We start from the raw sequence: 22,656 nt of genomic DNA, 5'->3' as shown, positions 1-22,656 counted from the left end.
TATGAAATTATGAATTGTTCTTCAAATATATAATTCAAGAACACATTTATGAACTAGGAATTTCATTTCATTCACACTACCATTTAATTGAACACTAGTATGCTTGACTCTTTTTATCATAGTCAAAATTCAAATTAATTAAACTCTTTTTGCAATCTGTTGAGAGACAAAAGAATCAAGCATTCTGAAATCATCAGCCATGGCAACAGCAATAATAAAATCCACATGAATATCAAACAGAACATGAAAAATATGCAAGGTGTAGGGCATTTTAGGTTGCTGAGCATGAATTAGAAACTACTAGCATCAATTATAAAAGAATAATATATATATATGTATTAAATATATATAATAATTAATATTATATATTTTCGGTTTGGTATGGGATTCCCGAAATATCGAGAAGCCAATCCCGAATCCCATACCGAAATTTTGGGATTGGTTCGGGATAGCATCCCGAAAATTTCGGGAATTTCGGTTTGGGAAATTTTTGGTTTGGGATCGGGATTTTTTCGGTTCGGTTCGGGATTTTCGGGAATTTTTTCCACCCCTAGCTATGACGGTTTCAGGAGTAGCAACTTTTATATCATCATTCTTGCGTTATTTATTTACCGTAAAACAATGCAATGCTGAACACAAATTATGTACACGACCACGTTTTGGCTTCAAACTTGGGACACAAATTAGTAACTAGTAATTTATTTATGTGTGTCGACTGTCGACGCGTTTCAATTAGATTGGAAGCTGGAGTAGAAAGTTAAGTATTAAAATCACTCTGCAGAAATTGATATTCGGCTGGAGGAGTTGGGGTGGATTGGCAAGTGGAAGTGAAGAAACAGCAGTAACAGTGATATGCATACAAGTACGTACTCCGGTCTTCCTTCGTTTCTACCTTTGGGCTCTTTCAAAGAATTGCACGAAGGCCGAAAGCCCAATCGGCTTCTTCTTTTTCTTTTCGTTTCTTTCTTTTGAGAAGAAACAATATTGTCCAATGGTCTTCTTCTCGTGAAAGATCCAAGTGGCAAGACCACGTGTCGTTCATCCTAGAAGATAATATGATAGAAAAATTGGGGATGTGTGGAATTTGATGTGAAATTTAATCAGTAATGTTGCATCCTAAAAGTATTGAGAAGATTGAGTTTTAAGTATGATCATTTTGGCTCAGATTCTTAATCAATTTAATTGTTAGACTGAAATCTTGTTTGTTTAAATATTTTGATTAAGGTTCTTAGCATCGTTTAAAAAATTTAATTCATGAATTTATACATTTAATATCCCACAAATTATGAAATTTAAACAAATTCAATTAATATTTTAAAATATAATAAATACTTAAAAATCAATTTTAGAGTAATATTGTTCTTCACAAAGATTATAGCAAAATAAATAATGTACCCACATAATTATTAACATATTTTAAAAATTAACTATTGATATATTTTAAGCATAAAATAAATACATATAATTAGCATGGGTACATTTAGCAAAATTAAAAATGGGTACAAATAAATTAAAAAAATATGGGTACAAATACAAATAAAAGTTTAAAAATATGGGCACAAAAAGGAGTTAGTATATGGGTACAACTTATAACTGAAAAGAAAATTGTTACAAATTAAAAAAAGGGTCTTAAATTAAAAATAGGTACAAACTAAAAATAAAATATATGCTAAAAAATTTAGCCATAAATATAAATATACCAAATGTAACGTTTCTAACACTAAATGAATATATTTAGAAATAAAATATTTTATTATTGAAATAATTGACGTTTATTAAAATCTAGTGGCATTGATCAAAAATTGAAAATGAATAAGGTTTTTAATCAATGGAGTGGGAAAAATAAGGATGAGAACCTAATTTTTCCTTTTAAATATTTCTTAATGGTTGTTTCCTAATTGTTAACTCTCAAAATTAGAAAGGCTAACAAAGATTGAATGAAAGTGTTAGTCCTTAATGGACTTAGGTTTTCCAACTAAATAGAATGTAATGATGCACACAATGAAAGATCATGAAGGCAAACCAAATGTTGATCAATTATCTCTCATATCTCATGTTACTTCAAATTTTTAAAACTGAAGCTATCATGATACAATATTTGATATGAAACTTAATCAGTAATGTTTCATCTTATATATAGCTTCATGCATGGGTACATGCACTGTTTTGTTTCTACTTAATCAGTAATTTTTCAATACTTTGATAACCCTTTGTTTTTACTTTTTCTTTTTTCAACAAAAAAAAAAAAAAAAAAAAAACGAAATAGTTATCAAACGATCCCTAACTAAAAATTTCACATGGTGTATCTTATATATAGCTTCATGCATGGACATATGCACCGTTTTGTGCAAATGATCATTTATAAATTAAATAGATAATAAACAAAAAATTTCCATTTAATTTGTTGGTCTCGGGCCCGATCATGACCATGATCTCCGTTTCTCCGCTATATAGGTACTAAACGCAACAGTCAACATTGTACGTAGATCTTTTCTCTCATTAAGAGCAGTTCCGTTGGGAGGTGGTTAGGCTGGCATTCAATCAAAAAACAAGGTTGGCACTCAGCCAATCCATTCCAGCCCATTCCATTGCCTGGCATCCAGCCCAAGCTGGTCTCCAGGCCAGCCCAAAATTGACAGACCTTGGGACCGGTCCATCTGATGTCAGCGTGGTGTCGAAGGGCATATGATGTTAGCCTTTTTTCTTGTTTTTTCGCTCCAGAGAGGGAGTTGTTGTGGAGGTAAGGAGCGAAGCTAGTCGAGGCAGGAGAGGGTGTCGGGAGGGAAGGAGCCAAGGAGGGAGAAGGACGGGAGGACGAAGCGACGGCATCGGAGGTGTGGAGATGCAAGAGGACGAAGTGACGGCGTCGAAGGACAGGAGGTGTAGAGGAGTTGTTGTTGAGGTCGGCTTGGGATTTGAAGGACTGAAGGGCAATGGCGTCGGAGGATGGGAGGAGGAGGTTTGGAGGCGGCGGTGGGAATGGATTATTTGTGCTGGGTGGATGGCGTGTAGGAATGGAAGGGAAGGGAAGTGTGGAAGATGAGAAAATAAAAACATTTTAATAATAATATTATTATTTTATTTTTTTTATAAAGTTAGAAATTAAAAATAAAAATAATAATATTTTAATAAATTGACTAGGCTATTTTTTTAGGGGTGGAGATGCTTTGGCCTATTACTGTTCACTGGAGTATATTTACTGTTCACTTGAGTGGATAAATACATTGGGTGCTGGCGCAAAGTCTTTAGGGGTGGAACTGCTCTAAGAAAAAAAAGAGCACTGCTTGCTTTGCCAATTAATTTCCATTAAACCTCTTTTACTTTTACACCCTTAAGAGGGACCCGGTCAGGCCATTTTGAGATTATTACATGATCATAACATATATATACATCTGTTGATCTTAAAAATTACTAAGCTTATGTGGCATGCAAGTCCAACAATTAGTAAGCTAATTACGTTATTCGGTGGATGCGGGTGTGTCAATCGCAACTGAGCTCGGCCAACGAGTAAAATTGATGTAGTGGTGGTGTCAAATGTGTTGCTGACTTCTGTATCCAAGCGATCACGACCGATGAAGTAACTCGTCTCGAGCTTGGGTTCAAGAGCCTGAAGACAAGGCTGCTAATCAGTGCAAAGTTCAAAATCTTCTGCACCAAATTCGGCTGCCTAAACTATATTTGTGAAAATATAAATGCGTCGAATCAATATCAAACTATAAGACACATACTGTAAATGTTGTTCAACCGTTAGAATGCCAAAATCTGAAATGCACTTGGAAATATCTAATCATAGAAAGGTTCGGCTTTCAATGTGCCGAACATTAAGTAATCTGGTAATACCTTACTTTGCAGAGAAGTTAATGAGACGACCTCTTTTGGTAAGAGATCCAAAGGTTCCTTGTTGACAGAGACTTGGATAGGTAATCAACTGAATTTGAAGCAGTGTTGTTACTCCAAACTGGAGGTGCTCCTCAGTCACCTGATTCTACGGCTCTTGTGCTGTTAATCTAAATTGAAGATTTCGCCGGTTGTCAACACAGTGTTGTTAATCTAAACTGAAGATATGTTGACAAAGTTAGGAGAGTTAGTGATTTCTCAAAGTATGACAGGCTCGCGTAGAGCGAGAGTTTGTGTATGGCATTTATGTGTTGAGTTTTAGGTCCCTTGAATGTCGCATAACTGCTTATATTTATAGGGTGAATTCCATGCAGATCATTCTCTCGAAGCAGAGTCATACCTGGACTATAACTCCTCAGGCTCACCTGATCCAATCTCTTATCAAATATACATGATCCAAGTTCAGCCTTCGCCCACTTCTATTAGAACTAGGACTCTGAAGCCAATCTTCTTTTAGCATTTGATTCATTCCTAATATAATCAACCACGAGCCTTGATTATTAGAATATTTCAAATTTTATCAGAACTTATCTTGATCCTTGACATTTTTAATTTCACTAGGACTCGGTCGAATCCGTCTTGGGCAAGATATTTGAATGCTACTGGGCCAAGAATTAAGCCTTATTACAAATTATCCACCTTCGGCCCAACCCAATATTTCAGATCCAAACAACCTTCATTACAAGAAAAATCCCATGAAACACAAGCAAGCTAGTAAAGGAAATTATATGAATGACACACTTTAATTTCCTACTTGGATGTTGGATTAGTGCTAATGATAATCGTCTATGTGCTAGGTTTTATATTCGTGCAGAATTCAAATCGTGTTAACTTTGTGGCGTTAGGTTATGTATAATTTGTTTTTTAAAAACGTAAATTAAACAAATATCTTTACTAATAATTAAACAAATATCTTTACTAAAGACAAAGTAGCTGCAGTTGTACTATTCATGATTTAATAAGAAGTTATTGCTTTTGTCCAGATCTCGATAAAAATAATTTGAACTAATTGTCTGGAGTGAATCATTTCACCTAACTTTTTTGTACCATCTTCACCCTCCACCTCGTAAATAAGGACTGGATTAAAATTGGAGGGAAGTGTTACATGTCACAATTCATGTGACCACAAAGTAGTTACACATAAAACTCTTAGGCAATATTAATTCATTTGTTCATATATGTCCAATTGATAAGATATTAAACGAAGCACAGCAGCATGCATTGTGTGTGCCTACCTTCTCTCTAAATTCTGATTAAGAGTGGGAAGAACCGGAGAAGAGGGAGAGAGAGAGAGTCTAATTTGGAGGAAGAGAGGAAGAAACTAAGAAAGCAGAGCATTGTGTGTGCTTACCTCCACTCCAATCCGCCTATAAAAGATACCCCAGACCAACACACTTGCCATAATCCCACCCCACACCACTAGCTGCACAGCAAAACCATTTTTCTCATCCATTAACCCATCACCATTTCTCCCCGCCTCCTAAGTTTCTCATCCTGTTTCTACTCCTTCCTTCATCTTTGATCCACCATGTTTCTTACGAGGGTCTTTTTTAAACATGTTCCTCAAGCTGAACTATCAAAATCTGTCATGGAGTGTGGCAATGCTTTGAGAAACTCCTCTCGCACAGATGCCAAACATCTCAAGTCTCTGTATTCACTATACAGTAGCTTGGAGCAGTTGAAGTAGGCAGTGTTGGTGTTGCCCGTTCAGCTGCTCCAAGCTACTGTATAGTGAATACAGAGACTTGAGATACTTGGCATCTGTGCGAGAAGAATTTCTCAAAGCATTGCCACACACCATGACATTTTTCAATAGTTCAGCTTCGACATCTAATATCAATGTGGAATTTTTTTGCTTATCATACTGAACATGAGAGAACCCATGACATTGAAAATAAAATCTGCAAAACCCATGAAATTGAAAAAAAATCTGTAGAACATGAGAGAAATCACCATGAGAGTAACCTTGCAAAGGAACTCGTGGGTCAAGACTCAGAAAGATTGGAAAATCTGGATTAGAATCTTCTGATTTGGAAGGGGTTCCGAGGTGAAAATGACGAGGGGAAATCACAGTTTGGAAGAAGAAATTTGCGAGGAGAACCGGAGAAGATGGAGAGAGAGAGAGAGAGTCTGATTTGGAGGATGTGAGGAAGAAACTAAGAAAGCAGAGCAGAGAGGTGCAACAATTCGACGGTGGGAGAGAGAGAGGCTGAGAAGTCAATTGAAAGAGAAGATGAAACGGGATGGCTAGGGTTTTGTGTTTAGAAATTTTATAAAGAATTAAAGATCCAGAATGTATAAATATTTTACTAATACGATTATAGCAATATAAAGTTTATTGTCAAGTTGGTTGAAGAAAACACTCCCAACCTACACCTAGCCTCTAGATTTTGAGTATTTGTTACAAATTTATATAATTAATATATATTAAATAATTAAATATAAACCGGTTCGGTTCGGATTTTTTGGACTTGGCTTCTGTGTTCGGCTCAATTTTTTTCGAGTTTCGATTTTTTAAACCCATCCCTACTATTTAGTTTGTGAAGACTGGGGAGGAGTACAAATTTTTATGAGTACCCGGTACCCCCAGACGGTTGGTGTACCCCACAAATGGCCACGTGACACATAGCCTTTATTTACCACCGAACCATCTTTATGACAGGTTGCAAACAATCTACCCATTTAATCCTAAATTGTCAGAAAATAAATTAAATAAAAACAAAAAAGAAGTTAATAAGAAAATTGACCCAGATTCTCGTCCCGGAGTCCCCGATCTCCGCCCCAGCCATCTGAAATCTTTACACCATCGTCATAGCATCCGCAACCTTCCTCCCCCTCCGATTCCTCCCAGCTCCCCACGACAACCATCGCCGCTCGGGGTGCGGCTCAACCATGCCCTCGTGCTTTTATTGTGCGCACCTTTCTCCTGGTGCTCAAGAAATGGCGACTCTACTTCCGTCGCGAACCCCCTGCAGGCCATAGAAAGACCCGGACAACTCGATCTGGGAACCGGTGATCTGCACGGCTTAACGGAACATAGATTTTTTTTTTAGAGGACAATCAAAGAAACCAAAAATTAAAGGAGAAAAATAGCATATATGGGGCAAATTCATATCATGATGATGAAGCAGCATGAAAAAAGAAGATGATGGTGCCAAATCTTTAGTTGGGTGATGAAGGCTGCGCTTCGGTGCAGGTGCTGGTGACATTTCAGTCAGAAATTGCTCGGCTGTGTTGCAGACAAAGACGGCCGGGAAGAGGGAATAGGCTGAATAGCCAAGTAGGAGTTAAGGAATTGGAAAAGTTTTGGCTCCGTTTGAAAGTTGAACCATTTTTTTAATAAAAAATTGCTAAAAATTATATATTAAAGAACGTTCTGCCCCTCTGCACACAAATGTTTCTTCGGGATTCCAGAGGGTCGTGGGACCTCCCGAGATCCTGTTGGATATTGGATTACCGAACCTGCCTCATTCTAACGACACCGATATTGTCTCCAACTCTACCACATGCCCAATCCGTCAAGTGTGGAGTTTTACCATAAAAAATATCGGTATTAATTAGAGTATGATAGTTCTATTTAAACCCATTAAGTTTCTTTGAACCCACCATTGTGGGACTTTAACAGACCCTATATGGATCCGCCCTTGGCCTTGTATTATCCTTTTCTTTAAGGCATGGCCTATTTGCAGCACTTGTGGGATTCCACATTGTGTTGGAGAGATTGCACTTACGGGGAGGAGTGTTGGAGTATGCTTTGTTTGTTGAAGAACTTTCGCATATGAAGACTAGAAAGAGTCCCTAACCCAAAGAGTAGTTTATGCGATTGACAACTAGCCAACGTACTAATTTATAATTTCCTTCCAATATCATACTTTTGTTTACTTTTTCGCCAATTTCTCTATTATCTGTATACATGGTCGTTGACTATTGTTATGTGTTCATCCCCATGAGAGGGAAAAGCCACAGGAACATGTTGAATGCTTCCTTTCAATCAATATACCACGTTACAAAACAAAATTCTAACAACAAGATTCATAATAATTAATGTGTGAATAAAACAAGTTTTACTTGTCTAATTAGTAATTTTAACGAGTCGCTAACATGTTATTTGTTAGTAACTTGACATGATATAAGATCAAAGTGGTGCTCCGACCACAACTCAATCCTATGTAGTGTTTGAAATTTTCGGTTGATATTTTCGTAAAATATCGAAAAAATAAGAGAAAGATACAAAAAGACTTCATATTGAAGAAGCTCTGCAGTTTCGGCTAATTTTGACAGGTTTTGTCGGTATTTCCTATGTATCGATCAAATATTAAACAAATTTTTTATATTTCGTCCAAATCAATGTTTGATAAGTTTCATTTTAAATTTCCATCATTTCCATCGAAGACAACCAATATTGATATTGATACATCTATTGATATTTCCATAAATTTGAATACTAAAAAAATTCAATCAACAATATGATGAAAGAAAAATAAAATTGGGTGGTGCTATTTACACACTTATTTTACCATTCACACACGTTTTTCAATTTGAAATTGTCAAATCAAATAAATTGATAAAGATTAATAGATAAAAAATAACAAAGATCTATAAAAAGTGAAAGAAAATGTGTACCCTTGAAATTTACACCACCACCACTTCCCAACATTAATCTCATATATTGGACTTAAAACAAAAACCATTTCTCTAAAAATAAAACAAGAGAGAACAAAGGACGGTGGAGGAGATAGCTGGTTTTGATGTATTTTTAAAATGATTGAAAATGCTTTTAGTGAAAATATTTTTAAAACCAATTATTAGTAAAAATATAAGTAAATTCTGAAAAAGCACTTAAAGTGTTTTTGAAATCCAAAAATATTTCCTCTAAAAACGTTTTCAATCATTTTAAAATGACATCCAAACAAGTAGAAAATGACTTAAAAAAAAATAAAATAAAATAAAAACATTACAACTTTGACGTCTGGTGAGCGAAGAGTTGATAAAAATGAGGTTTAATCCGCTGATCGTTCGTTCTATTCTGAACGGTGAGAATTAAGGGATCCCCGAGGGTCCGCATGGATTGTGTCCGAAGAGGATCTAATCTTAGGTGAAAGAATCGGACTTGCGAATAGTTTGGCATTTCCCACCACCAGAGAAGCTTCGGCAAGCTCCGCCTTGCTCCGTCGACTTCCTGCGACCTCCGTCATCAGTATCTCAAGTATGAATATTCTCTTAAATTATCATCTTTTTGGCTATTTTCTTTTAAATTCAGTTCGACCTACACAAAATGATTAATTAGAGTGTGGAAATAGAAGAAAAATTGACACTTTTTGGCGGATTTGGGTCTTTTAAGTTGACGGAAATTGGGGGGGATGCCATTGGTTTTGGTGTTGATATTTTGGTGATTGACAAAGTGAGAAATTTTGTTTCTTGTTCTAATGCATGAGGGCTTGAATTTGTGCTGCAATTGAATTTTTTTGGTTTGTTTGATGACATTTGGTCTTGTAGATTATCACTACGTAGAGAATATGTTGAACAATGCTGACATTTCGATAATCGGGTTGTTGTTTATCCGTGCAATCAATGGCGGAGCCAGAAAATATTTTATGGGTGGGCTAGCTAAAAAAATTACCCTAAAATCAAATTTTTTGGTTTTTGCTGCATACGATTCTATGCAAAAATTTAAGTTTAACTTTTGTATTTATATACTTAAAATTTGCCTGGCAGGAACTCACTAAGCTTCACAATTGCAAACAAACAAAATTACAATGAATGATCAAATTTCACATATATTTAGATTTAAACACAAGAAGAAGATAGAAAACTTGATATCTCAATTACAATCACACAACTAGATCAAAGCAAAACACTGAAAGTAGAAGTAAAGACAATATTAAAAAATTGGTTGAAACTAATATAAACCCCACTATATCAAAGCAGAATAATCTTGAACAAAATGGCATCACAATTTTCGTGGTAATTTTTATATTTTTAGTTGTGCTAAATACTTACTGGGCTAGTTTCATTAAAAATAATTCTTCTTACACATTTTTTTTTGTCTATTATATCTACACACTAAAGTATATATACATATTGCTACAAATCCTCCCTGGGCTACAGCCCACTGTAGCCCTTAGTGTGGCTACGCCATTGTGTGCAATTCAATCGATTTTCGACTTGGGGTTGCTGTAATAGCTCTAGTAATAGTCTACTTGCGTTTTTGTGCTATATAGCTCGATGGATTATAGTGCTGGGCATTGTAATTAGTTTTGAGTTACTTGCAATTTCAGGCTGTATGATCTTGTAATATTCATTGTCGAGTACTAGCCCTTTGATACATGGCTGAGCCCGAACCTAGAGGTCGCACTGTCCTTGAGCCACTGTCATTGTTCAACCTCTCTGACCACTCTCGTGCACGAGTTACATCCCTTGCTATCTCCACAGTCTCCGACTCCCAATGTCTAATTTACCTTGGTACTCAGTTTGGAACCTTAGTTTTATTCTCTGTAAATCCTAATGATCAATCCCCATCTGATCCTTCCAACAACTCTTCAATCCCACAAAACATTTCCTTTTTGCAAAAGGTTTTGGTTGGCAATACCTCAGTGGAGTCTATCCAAGTATTTGGTGAGATTAAGAAGCTTTTGGTACTTTTAGACGGGTTTCTGTTTTTGGTTGATTCACTTCTGTTACACCCCTTGAAGAGATTGAGTTTCTTGAGAAGAGTTTCTGTCATCACAAGGAGGTTGCGAAGCAGTGAATCAGAATGCTCGAATTTGTCAGGTCTTAATAATTCGTCAGAGTATACAAGCACAAGTCAGCGGTTTTTGCAAAAGTTGGGAAGTGGGATGAGAGCAAATGGCTTGAAAACGAAAGAAACTGCGCAGCAGCGTTTGGGCCATCATGTTTTCTCTGTTGTTATTGGTAAAAGATTGGTATTGGTAGAGCTTGTTTTGAGTAACAGAGTAGGTAAAAGTGACCAAGACATTGATGATGGATCTTTTGTAATTCTCAAGGAAATTCAGTGTATCGATGAGGTTATGACCATGGTATGGCTCAATGATTCAATAATTGTCAGTACGGTTAATGGATATAGTTTGTTTTCATGTGTTACTGGACAAAGTGGTGTAATATTTTCGCTACCGGATGTTTGTAGTCTGCCACGGCTTAAATTGTTGTGTAAAGAATGGAATGTGCTTTTGTTGGTGGACAATGTTGGTATCATAGCTAATGCACATGGGCAGCCAGTTGGTGGTAGCTTGGTGTTCCATAGTGACCTGGATTCTATTGGGGAGATATCTTCATATGTGGTTATTGCAAGGTATGGAAAGCTGGAGTTGTATCATAAGAAAACAGGCAGATGTATTCAGATGATCACTTTTGGTGGTGAAGGGGTAGGAGGGCCTTGCATTGTTGCAGATGAGGAAGATGGAAGTGGAAAACTTGTAGTTGTTGCAACCCCCACGAAGGTATGGAAAAATATTGATCCAATGGTTATTTTTACTCTCTTTAGCTTGATTTCAGAATACGGACATGAACAAAACAAAGATTTTTATTTGTTGCCCTCCATGTTGCAAGTTTATAGGTTGTTTGCTATCGGAAAATACCCTCTGAAGAACAAATTAAAGATCTATTGAGAAAAAAGAACTTCAAGGAGGCCATCTCCTTGGTGGAGGACCTTGAGTGTGAGGGTGAACTATCGAAGGATATGCTCTCATTTGTTCATGCTCAAGTGGGGTTTCTCTTACTTTTTGACTTACATTTTGAGGAAGCAGTGAATCACTTTCTGCAGTCTGAGACAATGCAGCCTTCTGAAGTATTTCCATTCATAATGAGAGATCCAAATCGATGGTCACTATTGGTATGGGATTTTTTGCTCATAATCAGGGTATTCAGATCACATATAATATCATCCTATATAAATAAGACTCACATATATTGTCTCTACCTTAATAAAAAATGAGAGGAGTGTTTTCTTTAAAGATAATTGCACATCAAAATGTGTAAGAGATCAGGACCTGCAGTGTGATACTCATTAGAATAACAAGGCTAATATTCTTGCTGTATATTTTTGGGGATGTTAGATTACTAGGAAAAAAGTACATAGACACTGTAGTTCAAGAAAGATCACATAATGATATTCAATATATCATTTTATGTAACAATCAATACTACATTGTGAATGCGAACAATTGTGAAAGAACTCTCTTGTGCTTTTGTAGTAGTCATAAAAAACACACATCCAAAAGAAATTCCATCTGAAAACAAATTTAATCTTGGCCTGCATTGCACGAACATAAGTACTTCTATTATCAGCTGGCTTATTTCCATGCTTTAGTGCTGCTAAGCCTTCTGAATTTTGTAATCATAGTATTTGAACTCGTGTTTTTAGGTTCCTAGAAACCGTTATTGGGGTTTGCATCCGCCCCCTGCACCCCTGGAAGATGTTGTAGATGACGGGTTGATGGCAATTCAAAGAGCAATCTTTCTTAGGAAAGCAGGTGTAGAAACTGTGGTAGATGATACATTTCTCCTGAACCCTCCAAGCAGGGATAATTTGTTGGAGTCTGCCATCAAATCAATTACTAGGTGACTACGTCACTTCTGGTTACTCATTAAATGTTATTCTCTTGATTTCTGTTGGTTCTTTTTATTTAATTTCGCAACTAACTTGTACTTGGATTATAATAAGGTTTTCAATATACATTCTTGCTACAGGTATTTGGAGGTGTCTTGTGAGAAAGAGTTGACTCCATCAGTGAAGGAGGGAGTTGACACCCTATTAATGTACCTCTATAGAGCTTTGAATAATGTTAATGGCATGGAGAAGCTGGCATCATCAACAAATTCTTGCGTTGTGGTATGTTTTCTTGTTTCTTTATTGTTTCCCTCTCTCATTTATACATTTTACCATGCTGAAGCATTTGTGCTTTTACAACTTTCCTAAATCAGGAGTGCCTGTTTCCATCCTGCAGTATTTCTAGTCTTCTTGCTGTTATAATTCCTAAATTTGAATGGTTCATGTTGTAATTGAATACTTAGAATAAAAAAACAAAAAACAAGATTATATATGATCCAGTGCCCAAAATTTTGGTTTTGTTTGGGTTAAGTACCAATGGAAATGGATGAAAAAGTTATCAGATGGTGTCTTGAGAAAAGCTTGAAAATATCGAGTATATTAACTATTAATAAAACCGTACACAAAAAAAGTTGTGTTCTCATTGTAGACCCTATTTATCCATTTGATTTCAACTACTCTAGGACTAGGATATATTCTTTAATCATTTATACCAGAATATGAATTGGAGAAAGTGATATAGTGATTGTTTGGATAAGAAAAGGGGATTGATGGTTAGTGTAGTTGAATAAAATGCTAAGAGGAAATCAACAGAAATTTCCCTCACTTTGGACCATAATAAAGTTGCAATTTTGGGTTGAAATACCATTAGATTTAATTTCTGAAAGATGGTTTTGGGATTTTAACCAACTAGAAAGGGCACACCATAGGATGATGGAAATTGTGAGTACCATGCAACATGTCCTTGATTTGAAGACATTATATTATGTTTGGTTTTGGAATCGAGAGAATATACTTTATAGGCCTCAAGACAATGCACTGTCCCATGCATTGCAAAACAGAGGCTATTGTCTGGAGCCTGCTTGAAGGATGACTGTAGAACTTGCATGGGCGGTGCAGGAAGAGTTGGAAACTTTGTTAGATGACTCCGGGCATTTACGTACACTTGCCTTCCTATATGCAAGTAAAGGAATTAGCTCAAAGGCTCTTGCTATCTGGCACATCTTGGCAAGAAATTATTCCTCTGGCCTTTGGAAAGACCCCATGTTGGAGAGTGGCTCACAGGATGGTGGTACAAGTATCATCTCTGGTAAAGAGACTGCTGCAGCTGAGGCATCAAAGCTTCTCGAGGAGTCATCTGATCCAGCGCTTGTTCTACAACATCTTGGATGGGTACGTGTTAATATCTGCAGGGTTGCTCCTATTTTATCTTGGATGGTTTATCTTGTTTTATTTTTTGAAGTTTCAAGTTTTTTGAGAAATCTTATGGTTTGTGCTTTGCAAGTCCAATGTTTAATTAGGAGATGGTTGGTATTGTTAGGTTGCAGATATCAACCAGGTTTTTGCAGTTCAGGTTTTGACATCAGAGAAAAGAACTAATCAACTTTCACCAGGTGGGTCTTTGATTCCCAGTGAATTTTGGTTGATGTGTGTTTTTTTTGTTACCATTTGCGTCCCAGTCTTCTTAGTTAAGCAAAACCTGAAGTTCCTACATGTGTAGAAAATGACGTCTTTTGTTAGAATCTCAGTATTAATAATTCTGGAGGGAAAATTTGAAAGTATTCAATTGACCTAAAAAGCACCAAAGCACAAGGCAAGTATCCAGTTGTAAGGTGAGTGATGTATAAGAAGTTTGCACCTTAATGTCTGTGCCATTGGTCAACTACGCCAGAATGTGTCAATTTGGAAAATCTCTCTGAAGTGGGCATCAAAACAATTCAAAAATTTATTTTGTTATCAGCTTTTTGTCCCTTGTTTGTTTTTAAAAAATAGTATCCTTTTATATGTATTATGCTGCTAATAAATGGTTATCAATAATGCTTAAAACAGTTTTAATTTATTTGAGAAATTCTCTTTTACTGCAGATGAAGTTATTGCAGCTATTGATCCAAAGAAGGTAGAGATTTTTCAAAGGTATGTCAATTACATAGACCGCAGTACAGCCTCCCATGTTCATTGTATTTAACCACCTGTATCATATAATTGTTTTGCTTTTGGAGATCTCTAAGTAAAATGTACACATCTGTAATTAAAAGAAGTCCATTTTCTTTGGCTTATTTTGTCTGAATATTACCACATTGGGTGGTTGTTTTGTGGGAGTCTGATATTCCTCATCCTTTCTAACCGTATATGGGTTCAAGTTGGCTGTCTTGATCTGAATATGATTTTGCAATCTTAAAAAATATGATGACATTTTTTCAATTATAATTACCATTATAATAGTGCAATGCAACCATGCTAAACTACCTGGTGTTTTTGTTAAAGTGCTATTCTTTGTATCGTACTGTTCTAGGGTGCCTTTTGTTTTGTCAAATGCATTTGCCATATTAATTTTTCCTTGATTGCCTTTACTGTGATATGCACTTATTACTTATCAGAAAGGAAAACAAATGTTTCTTCCTTATTTGATGTGACCTTCACTGCATATACTTTAGTTTTAACTCTTTATTTGCACAGGTATCTTCAGTGGTTGATTGAAGATCAAGAATACAGTGACAGTCAGTTCCACACGTTATATGCTCTCTCACTTGCCAAGTCAGCAATTGAAGCTTTTCAAGCAGAAATTGCCTCCCAAAACCCTGATCCTCGAAGAATACAAGAGACAAACATTTCAGGTAATAGAATAAGTTTAATCTTTCAAAGTCCTGTTCGGGAAAGACTGCAGATATTTTTGGAGTCTTCAGACTTGTATGACCCAGAGGAGGTTCTTGACTTGATCGAGGGATCAGAATTGTGGTCAGAGAAGGTCTGTCGTAACCCTTTATGGACCTTGTCTTGAATTCTGCTTTGAACCTGGCTATCTGAATATACTGATTATTTACTCTGAGCCATTTAAGTTTATTTTATTAGCTGTTGGGTCAATCATGGATGGCAGTTGATAATTTTGTAGTGCCAAAATGACCAGTCTTGGTTGTTTGATGCTGCAACTGCTCATCTCTGATTCTTAATTTATTCAACAGGCTATTCTTTACAAGAAACTAGGGCAAGAGGCATTGGTGCTCCAAATTTTAGCATTGTAAGTTTCATTTTGGTTTCAAAAGTATCCACAGTAATAACATTAATTACCATTTCATCTGGGTATCATTATAAATATCAGTAGCATCCGCACTTTGAAACAATAATTATTCTATGTGCAAACTTCAGCATGTGTGAACTAGTATACAATGGCTTTTCAGGAAGCTGGAAAACAGTGAAGCTGCTGAGAAATATTGTGCTGAGATTGGGAGACCAGATGTCTATATGCAGTTGGTTCTCTCTCTCTCTCTCTCTCTCTCTCTCTCCACATGTGACAAGCACACAAAAACACCTATAGACACTTGTTAAGTAAATCTCTGATGTATCTAAAATTGCCTCTTGATTATTTTCCATTTGTTTTTTTCTTTGAGAACTCAGGTTACTTGATATGTATTTGGATCCACAAGATGGTAAGGAACCTATGTTTAAAGCTGCTGTTCGCCTACTCCACAATCACGGGGAATCATTGGATCCTCTGCAAGTTTTAGAGGTATCAGTCTCTCTCTCTCTCTCACACAACTTTTTGGGATATGATGGGTACCAGAGAAAAATTGAAGTTCACACAAATGCACACTTTTGTTTAGTTACTTGTATGCTAAAACCACATTTCTATTGCTGGGGACCGTGCCAAGTATTTGATGTTTGTCATGTTCTGTGCAAAAAATCTGGTTTGATGTCGCAGAGATTGTCGCCAGATATGCCTCTTCAACTTGCCTCTGAGACTATATTAAGAATGTTGAGAGCTCGACTTCATCATCACCGTCAAGGACGGGTAAGTTTCGTTTGTGTTTTAGATTTTGTCATTCTGGCTTAAGATTGTGAAATTTTTTCGTTCTTTCATTGCTTTTCTTATTTTGTGGGTATTGAGCTATGTTCTCCATATCATAAGGAAATTAGTGAATCTGTTTTTTCTGAAGTTTCTAGCATGTAGCCATGTTTTGTGCTTTTCATTTCTTATTGAGCCAATACATTAATTGCTTTTCAGATTGTGCACAATCTGTCCCGTGCCTTAGGTACTGATGCAAGTTTAGCAATACTGGAGGAAAAGTCAAGGCATGTGCAGATCAATGATGAAAGCCTTTGTGATTCTTGTCATGCACGCCTTGGAACTAAACTTTTTGCTATGTACCCAGATGACACCATAGTCTGTTACAAGGTTGGTAACATTGACCTTTCATAACACACTGAGGATAATTTTTTTTTAATTTCGATAGTTCCATCTTTCATAAAAAATAAGAACGCCTAACAAGACAGCCCCCACTCTTTTTTTATTATTATATATTTTCGATTTTAGCAGAAAAATCTGGTATTGTTCTATTTCTAAGTTGCTCGTCTGGTTCGCTGTTGAGACATAGGAAAATACATGCATTTGTGGGAGAATGAACAATTGTTTTAATTAATAAATATTATGACAATGGCTTGATACCGATAAGAAAGGAAAATAAAGGCGAACTGGCATGGTGACCTGCTACATGCAACAAGATCATACAACCTTCCAGTTTAAATTTCTTAAGCGGATGTATTTCTAGTGGCACTCTATGTTAATTGTTCATGGCTATTTATAAGGTTTTTCTATGTTAACATCCTTTCTTGTGCAGTGTTTCCGTCGTCAGGGTGAATCTACATCAGTAACTGGTCGCAACTTTAAGCAAGATGTCCTAGTGAAACCGGGTTGGCTTGTGACCAGGTAATCCAAAAATGGTGATGCAATGATGAAATTGAAGACTGGGGCTGGTCCGTCTTTGAGTCCATGCTCTATGGCTTTTCTTTGAGGCTCAGGATCAGGTTTCATAACAACTAAAAATGTCATCACAAAGTACAGTGCTGAAGCTCGGGGGCGAAAGATTCTGCAATCGTCGTGTTAGAACGAGGCCCCAATTTTGTAGCTTAGTATTCGGTAAAGGACGCTCCAGCCATTATGATCTTCATGTGGAGTACGTGTTTCTTAGAATCATCGTCACACGACCACCTTTATGATAGGGAAAAACTTCAAGCATGAATCATCATTACCATGATCGTCTGTGACCTGATGAAGCTCGAGGAACACATAGTTTAGAAGTTGAGATCCGGCTAATCCATTCCTGCTTGGAATCAGGAATAATACTGTGAGTTTGCATGACATGGGTTGAAATGACCAAGAGTTCGTCATACATACAGGAGGGATCAGGATTCTGCTTGTGAGTTCAATACGGTGTTGTGATAAAAAAAAATGTTGTTACATTCAGGAGAAGTTGACGAATTTGTAAATTGTGATAAAAAAAATGTTGTTACATTCAAGAAATTTTGATAAAAAAAAAAAGGGATGCTATTATTACTACTTACGAAGGGAATTTCCAAGTTAAGTTGGAAGTTGTTTTATGATGTTACAAGCGTTTATTGCACGAACGGTTCGTTTTAGGGTTCTGTTAGATGACTTCACTTTTTTAAAACGTGGCAAATATTTAGTAAATGTATGACGTCACTTCTACCATATCTTTGGGTGCAAAAGAGAATCTATCTTGAATTGAGTTTTTTGCCTTTTAATTATGCTTGTAAAACATTTGGATCAAGTTAATGGAAAGCGCACAAAACCTACAAAAGTTAAGGGAGACTTTCTTATTATCTGGATATGATTTTTAGACTAGGATAGATTGAGAGAAAATCTGAATCAACCCACAACCAAACAACCTCCAACCAATTACAATCATCCACCTCAGCCTCCTTACTCCATCCACCTTATCCCCTCTCCCTCTTCTCTCCTCCACCACCAGTCTTCCTCCAAGATTCTAAAAACCTGCCCTCCACACTCTTTCCCTTCCAAGATCTCCTCCTTCCTCTCTGCAACTCCTCACAACCCCCGTAACCCTAAAAAAACAGAGAGGAAAGAAAGAACAATGTCTCTCACAATCCCCACAAACCTCTCAAAACCTATGTTTCAGCCGAAACTCAGCTCCCCAGTGGCCACAAAGCTGCCAAGAACCGTGGTCTTCTGCTCAGCCTCCCAAAACCCTAACCCTACCCCAGAGAAAATATCCACTGCATCGCCCATGCAGGCGTTCTCCACTGCACTCGCACTCTCCTCCATCCTCATTGGCTCAGCCCCCATGCCTGCAGTTGCTGACATCTCGGGACTCACCCCATGCAAAGACTCCAAGCAGTTCGCCAAGCGTGAGAAGCAGCAGATCAAAAAGCTCGAGTCCTCACTGAAGCTGTATGCACCCGACAGTGCACCCTCCCTAGCCATCAAGGCCACCATAGAGAAGACTCAGAGGAGGTTTTCCAACTATGGCAAGCAGGGTTTGCTTTGTGGGTCCGATGGGCTCCCCCATTTGATTGTCAGCGGTGACCAGAGGCACTGGGGTGAGTTTATCACGCCTGGTATTTTGTTCCTGTACATTGCTGGGTGGATCGGGTGGGTTGGGAGGAGCTACTTGATTGCCATTAGGGATGACAAGAAGCCGACCCAGAAGGAGATCATCATTGATGTGCCTTTGGCTACTAGCTTGGTTTTCAGAGGCTTCAGCTGGCCTGTGGCTGCTTACAGAGAGTTGGTGAATGGTGAACTTGTTGCCAAGGACGTTTGAGCTTCTTTTTTTTGTTCGTTTCTAATTTCTTTGTATAATTTGTAAAATTACTTGGAATTATATGTACCAAATGCTTGTGTTTGAAACTGATCCCACTTTAACATTTCTATTTCTATTTGTGCTATACCTAAGCATGGTTCAAATACCGTCATATGGTAGTAAGGTACTCATTTGTCATTTGAAAATACATGGGAGCCAATTCAAATCGCGGCTTGGCGTGTGTGTATAAGCTGTTCTTTTTGTTATTTTAATAAGTTGCTTTGCAAGCATGTTAGACTGTAATTTGTAGGTAAGTAGGAATGACTTACATGAAAATTTGTAGATCAATTGTGCAAATGACAGAGAGACGAACATACTGCAACAACGTGATGGCCTCAAGAATGCGGAGGTTACCTACCAAAGATTGGAGAACGAAATCTTCAAGAACTTTTTTGGTACAAAATCTTTAAGCAAAGATTTTAAACATAGTAATTTTCTTTGTTTAGGTAATTGTCAATCACGCAACAGTTAATTCGTGACGCTTGTTAGTCAAGTATATTGTGTATAGAGTAGACAATTCATAATTATTTCGACAAAAAAAAGACAATTCATAATTAATCCTCCCTATATTCAACGCCTATGGTTATATCTTATATGCATGTAGTCAATTGAAGAACTCTTTTGATACAAACTCTTCAAGAAAAAAAGACTTAAGACATATTAATTTCATTCTTTAGGTATATGTCTGTCACGCATATTACGTGTAGAAATCCATAAAAAAAATTCTTCATATATCAAACGGTTGTGGTTATATGCAAATAACAGAAAAGCAGCAAATGATCAAATATTTAGACAAAAATAGGAGGAAATTAACTATTTTTTTAATAATATTTCATACATTTACTGCTCCATAATCTGCAAATCCTACTACAGTCCTCTTCCCAATTTTGTTTCCAAACTACCAATATGTTTGGTGGATTCACACATCCAAAAGTCATCAAGTCGCTTGGAGCAAATATAAAAAGTCCCACAAGACAATATATGATTACCCAATATATATATCGATAAGTTAAACTAATATTTACAATCCAGTTACTAATGGAAAACCCATCTCAAACTAAGCGGTCGAATCGCCTTGGTCTCTGTCACTGTCACCATCACCGCCACCGCTTTAACTATTGTAAGCGTCCCGAGGTTTACCCAGGCATGATGACCAAAGCTAATGGACTTGGATCCTTTCCTGAGCCTAAGGAGAGGATCCTCCTCATCAAAGATCTTGGACTGTTGGATTTTTATTCAACGGCTACAAATAGAGGGATTCCTATAAAGGTATAATAATTATAACTTTCATCCAATGGTCTAAGATCTTTGGTCAGGAAAATCCTCTCCTTGGCCTCAGGAGAGGATCCAAGTCCAAAGCTAATTACTCTCTAGATTATAGTAATTAATTAAGCTTAGCATGACCACATGGACTCTCCCATTCCCAAGCTGGTATGGTCCACCATCATATCCATGTCGAAAATAGGTCGGGCCTGAGAGCCCATGAACTTAGATGAGGGTGACCTGCTATTACTTGGGCTAGCCGGACTTAACCCATGGTTGGAGAATGATGCAGTCTGACGCACTTTGAGGTGCACCACCTCTGCCTGAGCCAGAGCCAGTTGGGTTTGAAGCACATCAATTTGTTGTTGTAAAGATGAAATTGCCCCAACGCACCCATAAACTGGGTCTCGCACCCTGGCATTTGCTTCATACACCATGCTACTAACTGCATCTCCTCTCTGGTGCTCTGGCAGCTCCTGCAATTGTCACAATTAAACATGGTCTTTTAACTTTTGACCACAAAAGCAAGTCGGCAGTGGTTACGGTGAAAACTTACATGCAACCAAGATATCATAATTGACAATTTTAAAAATTAATGACTGTGAGTGATTGACTTAAAATATTGTACAACTGAGTAAGTTTGTCTCCTAAAGTGGCTTCTAAACTTGTAATCCTAGTCCCGAATGAGAGGCCAAAGGTCCTACAAGAAATGTTTTGGCTTGATGTAATGATCACTACCACTCTATGATATTTGTAGAACAAATCATGCGTCATCAGCCATGCTTGTTCATTTGGCTGAACAAAATATATGGTCCCAAATCAAGTTATGACACTTTATTGGTTGCCTGTCTCTATCTATGACTACGAAGCATCATGTCGTACAAAAAAGAATTGAAATGTAAAAAAGGGTAGAAGATATATAGTGATTTTTACATTTCTTTTTCATTTTGTACTTTTCTTGTTGTTTTCTATTTCGATTTAGGGCTAATTATATTTTACACCTTCAAGGTTTAAAATGATTTTTAAAATGGATCATGAAGTTTTAATTTTCTTGAATTGCACCCTAAAATTTTAAAACTATATTAATTTACACCGTTTGTCTAACGAATTATACAAATATTCATTACCTGCAACATCTTGTTGACATTGCTGGCACCAAACACTTTGTGAACATTAGCAAACTTTTGGGGCTCATCCGCAGGAAAATAGGGAGCGAACACACAATCCTGAGCACACCTTCTTCTGAGAAGCTTGCATGCTGCACAGGGCGAGGGTGCACCTTGTTTCCTGCTGCTGCCATTCTCCTTCATGCTTGCCACGTGTCTGATCTTCGTTGGACCAACGCAACCCCCAACAGTATGCAGTAACCCCAGTTTTGTAGGGTAATACAATTTTGCCTTGAAATAGAAGGACAAAGGCCTATCTTATGAGTGTGAAGTAGAAGCTGATGACAGACAAAACAAAGAGGTAGCTAATTTAGTTGAAGAAGAAAAAAAGCAGAGAGCAGAGACTGAAGACTGAAATAGGAAAAGGATGAGGGATGTGAAGTGGGGAGGTGGTGGGCATTTATATAAGAAGAATAGGCAGAATTGCATCTGGGGTGGGGGGTCCCAGTTGAAAACCCTAAAGATTTTGGTCGATATAAAACTTCAATCCTGACATGACTAATTATTTGGCGCCATTTTAAACTTATTTTTTCCTCATCTAGATAACATATTATAACATGCATGTGGTTAATTTTGTAATGTACACCAATGCAATTAGGTATCTCCAACTGAGAGCTGGTCAGATGGCTCATTTTAATCATCTAGTCCTCTAAGATATTAATATTTTAATAAATAGTATATGATCATATTTGCCTCCGTCTCCAACCGAGGGCCAAAGGGCCAGAGGGCTTGTTTTAGCCTTGTCACAAAAAAAGTGTCTCCAACTGAGGGACATAGGGCCAAACATAATTTATTATTTAAATTTAAAAATTACAACAACTGAAATTTAAAAACAGCAACAAATTAAATTTAAAAACTACAACTTATATTTAAAAACTACAACTAAAATTTAAAAACGACAAATTAAATTTAAAAACTACAAATTAAA

The 22,656-nt window shown here is 36.9% G+C and overlaps 3 protein-coding genes across 4 annotated transcripts; 2 read left to right on the top strand and 1 right to left on the bottom strand.

The window, feature by feature from the left end:
* Positions 1-8,851: 8,851 nt before the first annotated feature.
* LOC103961115 (vacuolar sorting protein 3-like) lies at positions 8,852-18,018 on the top strand. 2 transcript variants are annotated; one of them, XM_048582797.1, is made up of 15 exons: positions 8,856-9,103; positions 10,176-11,354; positions 11,471-11,746; positions 12,278-12,474; positions 12,604-12,745; positions 13,583-13,855; positions 14,004-14,076; positions 14,548-14,596; positions 15,140-15,428; positions 15,643-15,698; positions 15,859-15,927; positions 16,076-16,187; positions 16,380-16,469; positions 16,683-16,853; positions 17,296-18,018. In XM_048582797.1, the coding sequence occupies exons 2-15, from the start codon at positions 10,224-10,226 to the stop codon at positions 17,386-17,388; spliced, it is 3,021 nt and encodes a 1,006-aa protein (XP_048438754.1). In that variant the 5' UTR covers positions 8,856-9,103; positions 10,176-10,223; the 3' UTR covers positions 17,389-18,018. The 2 variants fall into 2 exon arrangements, 1 of the variants encoding a protein (XP_048438754.1); XR_007257870.1 differs by lacking the exons at positions 16,683-16,853; positions 17,296-18,018 and having other exon boundaries at positions 8,852-9,103; positions 15,859-15,931; positions 16,380-16,417.
* Positions 18,019-18,468: 450 nt separating this feature from the next.
* LOC103961116 (photosystem I reaction center subunit III, chloroplastic) lies at positions 18,469-19,346 on the top strand. Its single transcript, XM_009373638.2, has one exon. The coding sequence runs from the start codon at positions 18,571-18,573 to the stop codon at positions 19,258-19,260; it is 690 nt and encodes a 229-aa protein (XP_009371913.2). The 5' UTR covers positions 18,469-18,570; the 3' UTR covers positions 19,261-19,346.
* A 752-nt stretch (positions 19,347-20,098) lies between these two features.
* On the bottom strand, positions 20,099-22,110 carry LOC103961117 (LOB domain-containing protein 4-like). Its single transcript, XM_009373639.3, has 2 exons — positions 21,690-22,110; positions 20,099-21,038 (listed from the first exon to the last, which is right to left on the bottom strand). The coding sequence occupies exons 1-2, from the start codon at positions 21,870-21,872 to the stop codon at positions 20,694-20,696; spliced, it is 528 nt and encodes a 175-aa protein (XP_009371914.1). The 5' UTR covers positions 21,873-22,110; the 3' UTR covers positions 20,099-20,693.
* Positions 22,111-22,656: the final 546 nt, after the last annotated feature.

Source organism: the organism of the source record quoted next, unplaced genomic scaffold (assembly GCF_019419815.1).
Source record: "Pyrus x bretschneideri cultivar Hongxiangsu unplaced genomic scaffold, Pyrus_bretschneideri_v1 Contig19, whole genome shotgun sequence".
In the NCBI taxonomy this organism is placed as follows: domain Eukaryota; kingdom Viridiplantae; phylum Streptophyta; class Magnoliopsida; order Rosales; family Rosaceae; genus Pyrus; species Pyrus x bretschneideri.
Note: the sequence above shows the minus strand (reverse complement) of the source record. Positions and strands in the feature narration are given on the sequence as shown.

Coding starts and splice junctions, on each gene's coding strand:
- LOC103961115 (XM_048582797.1), top strand. CDS start 10,224: ATGGCTGAGCCCGAACCTAGAGGTCGCACTGTCCTTGAGCCACTGTCA. Junction 13,856..14,003: donor TTCTACAACATCTTGGATGG/GTACGTGTTAAT, acceptor TGGTATTGTTAG/GTTGCAGATATCAACCAGGT. Junction 15,699..15,858: donor GTGCTCCAAATTTTAGCATT/GTAAGTTTCATT, acceptor ATGGCTTTTCAG/GAAGCTGGAAAACAGTGAAG.
- LOC103961116 (XM_009373638.2), top strand. CDS start 18,571: ATGTCTCTCACAATCCCCACAAACCTCTCAAAACCTATGTTTCAGCCG.
- LOC103961117 (XM_009373639.3), bottom strand. CDS start 21,872: ATGAAGGAGAATGGCAGCAGCAGGAAACAAGGTGCACCCTCGCCCTGT. Junction 21,039..21,689: donor ATGTCAACAAGATGTTGCAG/GTAATGAATATT, acceptor TGACAATTGCAG/GAGCTGCCAGAGCACCAGAG.